Source organism: Chiloscyllium plagiosum, unplaced genomic scaffold (assembly GCF_037043375.1).
Source record: "Chiloscyllium plagiosum isolate Xiang-an unplaced genomic scaffold, Cpla_swu_hap1 HiC_scaffold_3, whole genome shotgun sequence".
Classification (NCBI taxonomy): domain Eukaryota; kingdom Metazoa; phylum Chordata; class Chondrichthyes; order Orectolobiformes; family Hemiscylliidae; genus Chiloscyllium; species Chiloscyllium plagiosum.
In genome coordinates, this window is record NW_028270141.1 from 655,228 (window position 1) to 668,406 (window position 13,179).

Sequence of the window (13,179 nt, forward strand, 5' to 3'; positions counted from 1 at the left end):
TGTATAAGTCCTGCTAAGATTTGCTTTCCCAAAATGCAGCACCTCGCATTTATCTAAATTAAACTCCATCCGCCACTTCTCAGCCCATTGGTCCATCAGGTCAAGATCCTGTTGTAATCTGAGGTACTCTCTTCGCTGTCCACTACACCTCCAATTTTGGTGTCATCTGCAAACTTACTAACTGTACCTCTTGTGCTCACATCCAAATCATTTATGTAAATGACAAAACGTAGGAGGACCCAGCACCAATCATTGTGGCACTCCACTGGTCACAGGCCTCCAGTCTGAAAAACAACTCTCCACCACCACCCTCTGTCTTCTACCTTTGAGCCAGTTCTGTATCCAAATGGCTAGTTCTCCCTGTATTCCATGAGATCTAACCTTGCTAATTAGTCTCCCATGGGGAACCTTGTTGAACGCCTTACTGAAGTCCATATAGATCACATCTACTGCTCTGCCCTCATCAATCTTCTTTGTTACTTCTTAAAAAAGTCAATTAAGTTTGTGAGACATGATTTCCCACGCACAAAGCCATGTTGACTATCCCGAATCAGTCCTTGCCTTTCCAAATACATGTACATCTAGTCCCTCCAACAACTTGCCCACCACCGAGGCCAGGCTCACCGATCTACAGTTCCTGGCTTGTCTTTACCGCCCTTCTTAAAATAGTGGCACCACATTTGCCAACCTCCAGTTTTCCGGCACCTCACCTGTGACTATCAATGATACAAATATCTCAGCAAGAGTCCCAGCAATCACTTCTCCAGTTTCCCACAGAGTTCTCGGGTACACCTGATCAGGTCCTGGGAATGTATCCACTTTTAACTGTTTCAAGACATCCAGCACTTCCTCCTCTGTAATCTGGATATTTTGTAGGATGTCACCATCTACTTCCCTACAGTCTATATCTTCTATATCCTTTTCCACAGTAAATACTGATGCAAAATATTCATTTAGTATCTCCCTCATTTCCTGTGGGTCCACACAAAGGTCGCCTTGCTGATCTTTGAGGGGCCCTATTCTCTCCCTAGTTACCCTTTTGTCTTATTATATTTGTAAAAATCCTTTGGATTCTCCTTAATTCTATTTGCCAAAGCTATGTCATGTCCCCTTTTTGCCCTCCTGATTTCCCTCATAAGTGTACTCCTACTTCCTTTATACTCTTCTAAGGATTCACTCAATCTATCTTGTCAAACCTGACATATGCTTTCTTTTTCTTAACCAAACCCTCAATTTCTTTAATCATCCAGCATTCCCTATACTTACCAGTCTTCCCTTTCACCCTGACAGGAATATATTTTCTCTGGATTCTCGTTATCTCTTTTCCTGAAGGCTTCCCATTTTCCAGCCGTCTCTTTACCTGCAAACATCTGCCTCCAATCATCTTTCGAAAGTTCTTGCCTAAAACCGTCAAAATTGGCCTTTCTCCAATTTAGAACTTCAACGTTTAGATCTGGTCTATCCTTTTCCATCACTATTTTAAAATGAATAGAATTATGATCGCTGTCCCCAAAGTGCTCCCCCACTGACACCTCAGTCACCTGCCCTGCCTTATTTCTCAAGAGTAGATCAAGTTTTGCACCTTCTCTAGTAGGTACATCCACATACTGAATCAGAGCACTTAGCAAATTCCTCTCCATCTAAACCTTTAACACTATGGCAGTCCCAGTCGATGTTTGGAAAGTTAAAATCCCCTACCATAACTACCCTATTATTCTTACAGATAGCGGAGACCTCCTTACAAGTTTGTTTCTCAATTTACCTCTGACTATTAAGAGGTCTATAATACAATCCCAATAAGGTGATCATCCCTTTCTTATTTCTCAGTTCCATCCAAATAACTTCCCTGGATGTATTTCCAGGAATATCCTCCCTCAGCACAGCTGTAATGCTATCCCTTATCAAAAATGCCACTCCCCCCTCCTCTCTCGCCTCCCTTTCTATCCTTCCTGTAGCATTTGTATCCTGGAACATTAAGCTGCCAGTCCTGCCCATCCCTGAGCCATGTTTCTGTAATTGCTATGATATCCCAGTCCCATGTTCCTAACCATGCCCTGAGTTCATAGAAGATAATCAGAGGGTTAGATAGGGTGGACAGGAGAGCCTTTTTCCAAGTATGGTGACGGTGGGCACGAGGGAGCATAGCTTTAAATTGAGGGGTGATAGATATAGGACAGATGTCAGAGGTAGTTTCATTACTCAGAGAGTAGTAAGGGTATGGAATGCTTTGCCTGCAACGGTAGTAGATTCACCAACTTTAAGTACATTTAAGTCATCATTGGAGAAGCATATGGACGAACATGGAATAGTGTAGGTTAGATGGGCTTCAGATTGGTATGACAGGTCAGCGCAACATCAAGGGCTGAAGGGCCTGTACTGCGCTGTAATGTTCTACGTTCTATGTTCTGTGTTCATCTGCCTTCCCTGTTAGGCCCCTTGCATTGAAATAAATGCAGTTTCAATTATTAGTCCTACCTTGTCCCTGCCTGCCCTCACTGTTTGACTCACTTCTGTTCTCAACTGTACCAGTCTCAGATTGATCTCTTTCCTCACTATCTCCCTGGGTCCCACCCCCCCACCTTACTAGTTTAAATCCTCCCAAGCAGTTCTAGCAAATTTCCCTGCCAGTACATTAGTCCCCTTCCTTTCCGTCCTTCTTGTACAGGTCACTTCCAACCCAAAAGAGATTCCAATGATCCAAAAATGTGAATCCTTCTCCCATACACCAGCTCCTCAGCCATGCATTCATCTGCTCTATTCTCCTATTCCTGCCCTCACTAGCTCGTAGCACTGGGAGTAATCCAGATATTACTACCTTTGAGGACCTCCTTTTTAAATTTCTGCCTAACTCTCTGTGATCTCCCTTCAGAATCTAAACTTTTTTCCTTCCTATGTCGTTGGTTCCAATGTGGACAGTGACCTCCTGCTGGCCCCTCTCCCCTGTGAGAACATTCTGCAGCCTCTCTGAGACATCCTTGATCCTGGCACCAGGGAAACAACACACCATTCTGCTTTTTCTCTGCTGGCCACAGAAACATCTGTCTGTACCTCAGACTACAGAATTCCCTAACATAATTGATCTCTTGGAAGCCGGCGTACCCCTCGTTGCATTAGAGCCTGTCTCAATACTAGAAACTTGGCTGTTCGTGCTACGTTCCCCTGAGAATCCATCACCCCCTATATTTTCCAAAACTCCCACATCTGACAAGAAGTACATATCACTGCAAAGGCCATTTTTGCTCCTTCACAATCTACAGACCCAGAAAATAACACTGTCTTATTCCCCTACAAAACACTGCACCAGGTGAAATGAATAGTTATGGCTTATATTTTAAGTTTAATCAAGAGACTTATCTCCAAAAACATGTAATCAAGAAAGAACTCACTGTACTCACTAATACAGCCTTTCTCTTGGACACATTTAAAACAACAATTAACTTATCTGATTCTGTGTTGTGAACTTCCCCCAAACTGGTTCCTCCAAGATTAGATGTGAATATCACTGTTTGTTAATTTTCCCAGATGCACTCCGATGTCCAGTGACACATGAATTCAAAAACAGCAAAAGCAGTAACTGTGCAGGTTCTCTCTCTCTCCTGCACTTCTAATGAACAAGCTAGAAGTTTTTAAAAAGTCAAGGTTCTACAAATTTAACACCTAATTTACAAAAACGTACTCTGACTATAACTATTCCTAATGCTAATTGGAACATACTTGTTAAGATAGTGGCATTATTAAAATCTTCATCTGTTTGCTACTTGTTCGTAATAACACATTTACCAACTTGAATGAAAATATGCAAAAATTAACTCGTGAGTTACACCGTGCTTGGGGTTAAAAATCAACTGTTTCATTTTGAAGTATAATTAATGAATGCAATACAGATTGACAGATTAATGATCATGATTATTAGGGACTAGGAGGGGGAAGATTTTTTCTGCCATTAATTGGTCAACCTTTTTATAAAGTCATTTACAATTTCACTTTATATAGCACACAGAGGAAACTTTCCTCTGAACCGAGTTATTCTCATCAGAAATGTTGTCATGGAGTACCATAGAAGGAAATCAAATACTTTAGTAGAGATAAGGATGAAAAGCAAACTGAAGGTAACTGAAGAAAAGAGCATACCATCTTCGTGATGTACATTTTCTAGTTACCATATACAACTAACACTAGCAGAGATTCAAGCCACTTCCATCGGACTTTGTTCACAAATGGATATACAAGAAATCCAGTGGAAGACAAGAAAATTAACCCTTAATTTTTACTTTAGGAGCAGATGCAATATACCTTATCTATACGATTGGTTTCTAGATATATGCTACTTGCACACAATTGTTGGGAAATCACAGGCAAACCCACAATGCCCAACATGCACAGCCGACAAGGGCAGCATGCCACTCATAGTGCACATTCTGAAAATTAGTTATATTGTGTTTGGTTTAGTAGAAATCAAATCAAATTTGCAAATTCAACTGCTGCCATTCAAAAATTCAAAACCTCATTTGTTGGAGGGTGGTTTTTAAAAATATTATTGTTTATTTTCACAAGGGAATGTCAAATCAGATTTTACTGCAGTTGAAAGATGATAATAAACTGTGAGATCCTGCCAGAGTTGCAGAAGTTTGTAAAATATATTGTGTATCATCTCCTGTGTGAAATCACTCCACATAAGAAAAACATGTCAAGACTTTGAAGACAGTTTAAAAGGGATTTGTATGATAATAACTGGGGCGGCACGGTGGCACAGTGGTTAGCACTGCTGCCTCACAGCGCCAGAGACCCGGGTTCATTTCCCGCCTCAGGCGACTGACTGGGTGGAGTTTGCACATTCTCCCCGTGTCTGCGTGGGTTTCCTCCGGGTGCTCCGGTTTCCTCCCACAGTCCAAAGATGTGCAGGTCAGGTGAATTGGCCACGCTAAATTGCCCGTAGTGTTGGGTAAGGGGTAAATGTAGGGGTGTGGGTGGGTTGCGCTTCGGCGGGTTGGTGTGGACTTGTTGGGCCGAAGGGCCCGTTTCCACACTGTAAATGTAATCTAAAATCTAAAAACCTAGAGAAACTGTAAATTTTCATTTAAGTGTAGAAAGTCAAGAATGGCCTAAACAGAATTCAATCTTATAGACTAGGCCAGACCACTCAAAACATTCCTAAGCAGACAGCCCCAGACCATAACTTTGCAATTTGTTTCAGTAAGTGTACAGTGAAAATTACCCGGAGTAAGCTAGCTAAGTTGACTTTAAAACAGACAAGTAGATTTTAAAACAGACAAAAATTTATTCACAAAATTGCACAATAAAACACAAAGAATAGAACAGAATAACAACACTTGCAGAACTCAGTCTATCCATCTAGACTTAATTATGCTGTTCCAAATATACACAATAGTCCCAATAAGCAAACCCCCTTTAAAACCCAGTATAAACGGAACACATGCTTACAGGTCGAAGTCGAAGGGCAGAAAAGCGAGAGTTTCCACACAGCTCCCTCAAGACTGAACTAAAACCGCTCAGCTCAGCTAGCTAGAGAGCTGACCACTCCCCTTTCATTATACAGGTCACTGCAAAACATGACCACTTTGGCCTGAAGTTTCAACTGTTTACATGTAAACCAAAGGCCTCTCAAAACCCTTTTCATCTCTGTACCAAACCAGACTGTTTGGAGCCCGATCTGGTTTATTGCCCTCTGAAAAATGTCAAGGACAGAGTCTCCTTGAGCCAAGGATCAGCTTTAGAAAGAAAGGGACCAGCTTTGTGACAAAGATTACAGGGAACTTTGAGAAGATAAACTGGAATAAATAGTTAGTGGGTCAGAGCAAAGGACAGTAATGTAAAATAATGAAAGAGCAGCAGGTTGTGACATCAATCATCTCACCAGAAATAATGGGGGAAGTAAAATCATAACTTTTGGCAGTAAGATTAATCAATCTTTGGAAAAATGTTTGACAAAGATATAGGCGAGGGCAATGGGGTGGGACGATGAATAATTCTTTTAGCTATTCAGCACAAGCAGAATAGGCTAGCTAGCTTCCAGTTAAGAGTTAAATTCTGAGATTCAATGACATATATACCCCTTTAACAAAACAAGTGCAGAAAACTATATGAATTGATATCAGAAGAAGGGACACATAGGGAATTAGGATTAGAGCAAGTGCTCTCATTGAAATACAATCGTCAATATTGACATAAGCGGCCTATCTACAATAAGAAGCAGGTTCCTGGACCAGGGCCAGAAAGACGCAATATTGAAATATTAGACAGTGGAGAACTTCAACAAGTTTCAGTTTTTGAAGAGTGAATCATTTATAGCCACTTCCTTATCCAAGGTTTATTGAACAATCTGAGATTATTATTCAATCTTTTTAAATCACACCATGATTCTCACTGATTTATGTGAATCATAGGGATGGACCCCATCCAATCAAACAAACTGCAGCTACATTTGTGCAAATATTCTATTCAAAGTATTGGAAGAACCGTTAACAGTTCAGACAAAAGACTGAGATGAGCAGTTTAATACTGCAGTTAAGTTAGATCTCCATATTGCTAGAAAATGGTAAACATTGAACATTTTGATGAGGTAGCAATTCATTGAAATGGTTTTGAAGAATTTAAAACCAATAATGGACTCAGCAAGAAGCAAAACTCAAACTCAATGGTATGTTGAACATTATCCGTAAATAGGATCCAAAAAGGTACACCTTTGCAATTCCTGAGATTTCCAATTTAAACTGATTTTCCCCTCTGGTGGTATCCTTGGTATGGAATGCATTTTTAAAAGATTAAGTCTAGTATAATCATAACCAGGCTCGAGGGGAATCAACTGAATATTACTGCAATTGGTTTGATTTATATCATCCCAGTGAAAAGTACTGTTTTGTGTGCTAACCATATCTTAGATAAATACATCAGGATAATGGAACAGAATGCAGAAAATAGTGTTACAGTTACAGAGAAGGTGCAGAGAAAGATCAACTCTAATGGAGAAGGTGGGGGGGGGGGGGGGGGAGAGAGGGGGTGGGGATGGGAGAGTTCATCAGTAAATTGTGGGGTTTAGCCCCATCTCAAGAAAGGCAGGTATGAGTTTCGGATCTCACGCAAAAGTCGGTTCGCTCACCACCCCATTAGCTTTGTGAGGTAACAGCTGGTACCGCAGAGCACTGTCTGCGAGACTATGAACTAAATTAAACTATCAGATCAAACTTCAAAGTATGAACAATCAATGTCAAAATCCGCGCTGCTTCAAAGGGGGAGCCTTATAAACATATTTGTTTCTTTTCAGCACAATGACTAGAGATGGCTGGAGTAAAATCTCCACCTACAACTGCCCTCCAGTTTGGACATGACACTGTGCGGTGCCAAGTTATTTTAATCATTGAAAGTAAGTCAGGACTGGCCACGGAATTCAATAAACTGTTTCATTCCAGACTATAAACTATATAAACCTTGGCACAGACTGCCAGTGCAGATGCTGCTTTGATTTCTCGGTCCCCAGCGGAAACTTTCTCCGTTATTACAGCGGTTTTAGTAACTGCACAGCTAGCGGTTAAACCCGCGAAACACATCGCAATTTGGAAGAAATTTACTAAAAATATTATTATTTCTCGATTACATTAACTTCAGAAACGATGGAACTTGGAGCTGTCCAAGTTCCAGCCACTAACTGCTGCAATGTTCCATGTCACTCTCTGTAACAGAATCAATGGGGAAACTCTGCACCTGATTCTAGCCCGAGAGCCGAAGGGCCGCACTCAGGGATAGCCCCCAATCCGAGCAGAGCCCCGTTGTCCCTCCCGGCCCTGAGTGATAGACAATACCTGCTCCTTACCTGAGCTCAGCCGGGCCAGGGTGGGTAAGCGGAATTTGCCCACGATCAGATCCAGGGGTAAAGAGACCGAGCTCCAGCGGAGGTCAGCACTGCCCGGAGCCTTCTCCATGTTCCAGCATCACAGCGTGAGCCGCCGGTAGCAGCGGGAACCGGGATCCCCGGCCCGGAGCGCACAGCAGCCCGGCCACGCCATCAGCAGCCCGGGCCAGGAGACAGGAGACAGGAGAGCGCCCCAGCTCCCACACTGCTGCTACCAGCACCTCCAGCTCCAGCTCCAGCTCCAGCTCCCAGTCCCCAGTCCCTCCCACTCCCAGTGTTTCCGCCAGGGTGATTGATTACGGAATTCTCCCCTGGAGCAGTATACGTAAGCGTTCAAGGACATTACCGTTATTTCCTCATTTCAGAAATAAGATGCATTCACACCGAACGAAATACTGATTAACAACTCTGACATCACGAACTTGTTTTCTTTTTGTAGAGCCCTGGAAAATTAACTATCTTCAGAATATTTCAGTTAAAAAAAGGCACTGGGATATCTGCTGCTGTAGTACGGACTTCAGGGGGTGTATTTTGGGAAAACTTTAACTACCTGCTTTTGCAATTTCAGTAGGCTTGATGGTCTAGGAGGTGGAATAATTTATCATAAGTCCACTCACAATACTTTGCTGAGTTTCAAAATACACAATCACTTATTCTCAAAAAGAAACTGTAAACAAATTTTGATTGGCAGTTTTAAAAGGTGGTTAAAGAATTACCTGTCTTTGGTGTATTTAGTGAAACGTATTTTCTTTAATATTAAATTAACCTCTTAAGGGAACTTACTTTTTTTTCTGGAATGACTTTCTTTGATGGAGAGGTTTTCACATGGTGAGTTTGAATGATGTCTCTATTAGGTTATTCAAAAATAAACTTCCAATGTCCATTTCAAAATATCTCCAGGTTAGAATCCATCTACCAGGCTCATTGTCAAGGAAAGGCCGCCAGCATTCTCAAAGATCCATCCCACCCTGGCAATGTTTTTCTACAACCTCTACCATTGGGGAGAAGGTACAGAAGCCTGAACACACACACACCAGCCGGTTTCAAAACAGTTTCTACTCTACTGTTGTTAGAATACTGAATGGACTCTCAAACTCTTGGTATGCACTTGGTACCTGTGTTTTTGTTTTACCACTGTTTCCCTATTATTTATTTATCCATGCTATTTAACTCTGTGATCTGCCTGTAGTGCTTGCAAGACAAAGCTTTTCACTGTGCCTTGGTATACGTGACAATAAATTCAAGTTTCCATACAACTGAGTGGTTATGAGGATTCATTGGAGGTGTAGGGCTCAAGGAGGGATCATGGTGACGTGAAGGATCATAGCGGTGTGAGGGAGGAGAGCAGGAACAGGAGAACTGGTGGACAGTGTGGAGATGAGTGCGTAGCAGTGAGTAGGGACAGAGGTGATTGTTTGAGGGGGTTAGAGGTAATGGACTTTATGAATGGCAGCCATTATTAAACAAAGAACAAAGAAAATTTACAGCCCAGGAACAGGCCCTTCGGCCCTCCAAACCTGAGCCAATCAAAAATGTACTGTCTAAATCTGTCGGTCACTTCCTAAGCATCTTTATCCCTCTGCTCCCTGCCTGCTCATGCATCTCTCCAGACGCATCTTAAATGAATCTACCGTTCCAGACGCCTACCAACCTCTGTGTGAAGTACGTGCCACGTGTATCCCCTTATACTTTCCACCTCTCACCTTGAAAGCGTGACCTCTCATTATGGAATCCTTCACCCTGGGAAAAAGCTCGTCTTTATTCACCCTGACTATACGCTTCATGATTTTGTGAACCTCAATTAGGACCCCCTCAATCTCCTTTTTTCTAATGAAAATAAACCTAACCTACTCAACCTCTCTTCATAGCTAGCACCTTCCATACCAGGCAACATCCTCGTAAACCTTTTCTGCACCCTCTCCAAAGTACCCACATCCTTTTGGTAATTAGATTCCCTATTGTGTGGAAACAGACCCTTCGGCCCAACAAGTCCACACCGACCCTCCGAAGAGCAACCCACCCAGATCCATTCCCCTACATTTACCCCTGACTAATGCGCCTAACACTACGGGCAATTTAGCATGGCCAATTCACCTAACCTGCACATCATTTCGACTGTGGGAGGAAACCAAAGCACCTGGAGGAAACCCACACAGACACGGGGAGAATGTGCAAACTCCACACAGATAGTTGCCAGAGGTGGGAATCGAACCCGGGTCCCTGGCGCTGTGCTAACCACTGAGTCATTGTGCGACTCAAAATGTGGCAACCAGAACTGTACATAGTATTCCAAATGCAGCTGAACCAACTTCCTGTACAATTTTAACATGACTTTCCAGCTCTTATACTCAATACCCCATTTAATGAAGGCAAGCAAACTACATGCCTTCTTTGAGGAGAAAGTGAGGTCTGCAGATGCTGGAGATCAGAGCTGAAAATGTGTTGCTAGAAAAGCGCAGCAGGTCAGGCAGCATCCAGGGAACAGGAGAATCGACGTTTCGGGCATAAGCCCTTCTTCAGGAGGGCTTATGCCCGAAACGTCGATTCTCCTGTTCCCTGGATGCTGCCTGACCTGCTGCGCTTTTCCAGCAGCACATTTTCAGCTACATGTCTTCTTTACCACTCTATCCACCTGTGCAGCAACCTTCAGGGTACAATGGACCTGAACTTTCAGATCTCTCCACTCATCAACTTTTCCCAAGACTCTTCTGTTCATTGTATAATTCGCTCTAGAATTAGTCTTGTCTAAGTGCATCACCTCACATTTGTCTGGATTGAAAACCATCTGCCACTTTTCCGCCCAACTCTCCAGTCTATCTATATCCTCGTGTATTCTCTGACAGTCCCTTATGCTTTCTGCTACTCCACCAATCTTCGAGTCATCTGCAAACTTGCTGATCAGACCAACAGTGCCCTCTTCCAGATCATTTATGTATATTACAAACAACAGTGGCCCCAGCATTGACCCCTGTGGAACACCACTGGTCACCTTTCTCCATTTCGAAAAGCTCCCTTCAACTACTACTCTGTCTCCTGCTGCTCAACCAGTTCTTTATCCACCTAGCTAGAACACCCTGCACACCATGTGACTTCACTTTCTCCATTAGTTTACCATGGGGAACCTTGTCAAATGCCTTATTAAAGTCCATGTATATGACATCAACAGACCTTCCATCATCTATCAACTTGGTCACTTCCTCGAAGAACTCAAGTTGGTAAGGCACAATCTGCCCTGCACAAAATCATGTTGCCTATCACTGATAAGCCCATTCTTTTCTAAATATAAATAGATCCTATCCCTCAGTACCCTCTCCAGCAACGTTCCCACCACCGACGTCAGGCTCACTGGTCAGTAGTTACCTGGAATATCCCTACTACCCTTCTTGTACAGGGGGATAACAGGAGCAACCCTCCAGTCCTCCGGTACCTCCCCTGTATTTAAGGATGCCACAAAGTTATCTGTCAGGGCCCCAGCTATTTCCTCTCTCTCCTCCCTCAGCAACCTGGGATAGATCCCATCTGGTCCTGGGGGTTTGTCCACCTTAATAATCTACCCAATACATCTTCCCTACTTATATCAATGTGATCCAGACTAATCAAACTTCTATGCCTAATCTCAAGATTCATCATGTTCCTCTCCTCAGTGAACATTGATGCAAAGTAATCATTCAGAATCTCACCCATTTTCTCAGGGTTGACACACAGCCTTCCTTCCTTATCCTTTAGTGGACCAATTCTTTCTCTAGTAACCCGCTTGCCTCTTATATAAGAATAAAATACTTTGGGATTCTCTTTAATTCTGCTTGCTAAAGCTATTTCATGACCCCTTTTAGCCCGCTTGATTCCTCATTTAAGACTTGTACTACTTTTCTGATATTCCTCCAGGGCCCGTTCTGTTCTTAGCTGCCTAGACCTTATGTATGCTTCCCTTTTCCTCTTAGCTAGTCGTACAATTTCTCCATCATTTACGAATCTTGCCCTTCCTATCCTTTGCCTTCAACAGGACATGCCTATCCTACACTATCTTTAACCTATCTTTGAAAGCCTCCCACATCTCAAATGTGGACTTCCCTTCAAATAGTTGTGTCCAATCCACATTTCCGAGCTCTTGCCTAATTTTGATATAATTGACCTTGGCCCAGTTTAGTACTCTTCCCTTAGGACCACTCTCCTCTTTATCTAAGAGTATTCTAAAACTGACATAATTGTGGTCACTGTTCCCAAAGAAATCCCCCACCACAACTTCTACAACCTGTCCTGGCTCATTCCCCAATATGGCCCCTTCCCTCGTCGGACTATTGACATACTGCTCTAGAAAACACTCCTGGACACTTCTTACACATTCTACCCCATCCAGATCTCTGACACTAAGTGTACCCCAGTCAATGTTGGGAAAATTAAAATCTCCCATCACCACTACCCTATTGCCCCTACATCTTTCCATGATCTGTTTTCCTATTTGTTCTTCTACCTCACGCTCACTGTTGGGAGGCCTGTAATACAGCCCCAACAATGTAACTGCACCCTTCTTATTTCTCAGCTCCACCCATAATGCCTCACTTCCCAAGACCACCATAGTATCCTCCTTTAGCACAGCCGTGATATCATCCCTGACCAGCAATGCAACTCCTCCCCACCTTTTACTTCCCTCCCTGTCCAAAGTGTCTATATTGTGGAATATATTGCTGCCAATCATCATGCCCTTCCATCAACAAAGTCTCTGTGATTGCAATAACGTCATACTACCAGGCACCAATCCAAGCCCTAAGTTCATCTGCCTTACACACTATACTCCTTGCATTAAAGTAGATGCTTTTAAGGCCACCAGTTCTTTTGCGCTTATCCGCTTTCTGCCTACTCTTCCCTTTATTAATACCATCTTCATGATTCTTACTGTCTCCAGTCTCCACCTCACTGCCTACTTGTTTTCTCTTCTGGTTCCCAGTCCCCTGCCGCATTAGTTTAAAACCTTCCCAATAGCAATAGCAAAAATTCCCCCAATGACATTTGGTTCGGATGTAGACCGTCCATTTTGTAATAGTCCCACCTTCCCCAGAACCAGTCCCAATGTCCAACAGATCTGAACCCAATGAATGGAAGTTGGCATTTTAGCCCAGAAGGCTGACCAATGTTGCCTTGGTCCTACCTCTCGAGTCAGCAGGCTTGATTCCATTTCACAATCCATTTCCACAGAATGGAAATACATCAGGCACAGCCTCTTTCAAAGGAGTAGATAAAGAGTGGAACGGGGAACAACACAGCAGGTCAAGTAGCAGCAGAGGAGAAAGGGAACCTGAAACATTGACTCCCCT

The 13,179-nt window shown here is 42.9% G+C and overlaps 1 protein-coding gene across 2 annotated transcripts in view; it reads right to left on the reverse strand.

The window, feature by feature from the left end:
- The window catches only part of garem2 (GRB2 associated regulator of MAPK1 subtype 2), a 322,420-nt gene extending 314,378 nt beyond the window's left edge, over positions 1 to 8,042 (reverse strand). For both annotated transcript variants that reach the window (XM_087976894.1, XM_043675852.2), the window contains exon 1: positions 7,829 to 8,042. In XM_087976894.1, the coding sequence (XP_087833020.1) occupies positions 7,829 to 7,937 (109 nt within the window). In that variant the 5' untranslated portion in view covers positions 7,938 to 8,042. The remainder of the gene's footprint in view (positions 1 to 7,828) is intronic.
- Between the last annotated feature and the right edge of the window lie 5,137 nt (positions 8,043 to 13,179).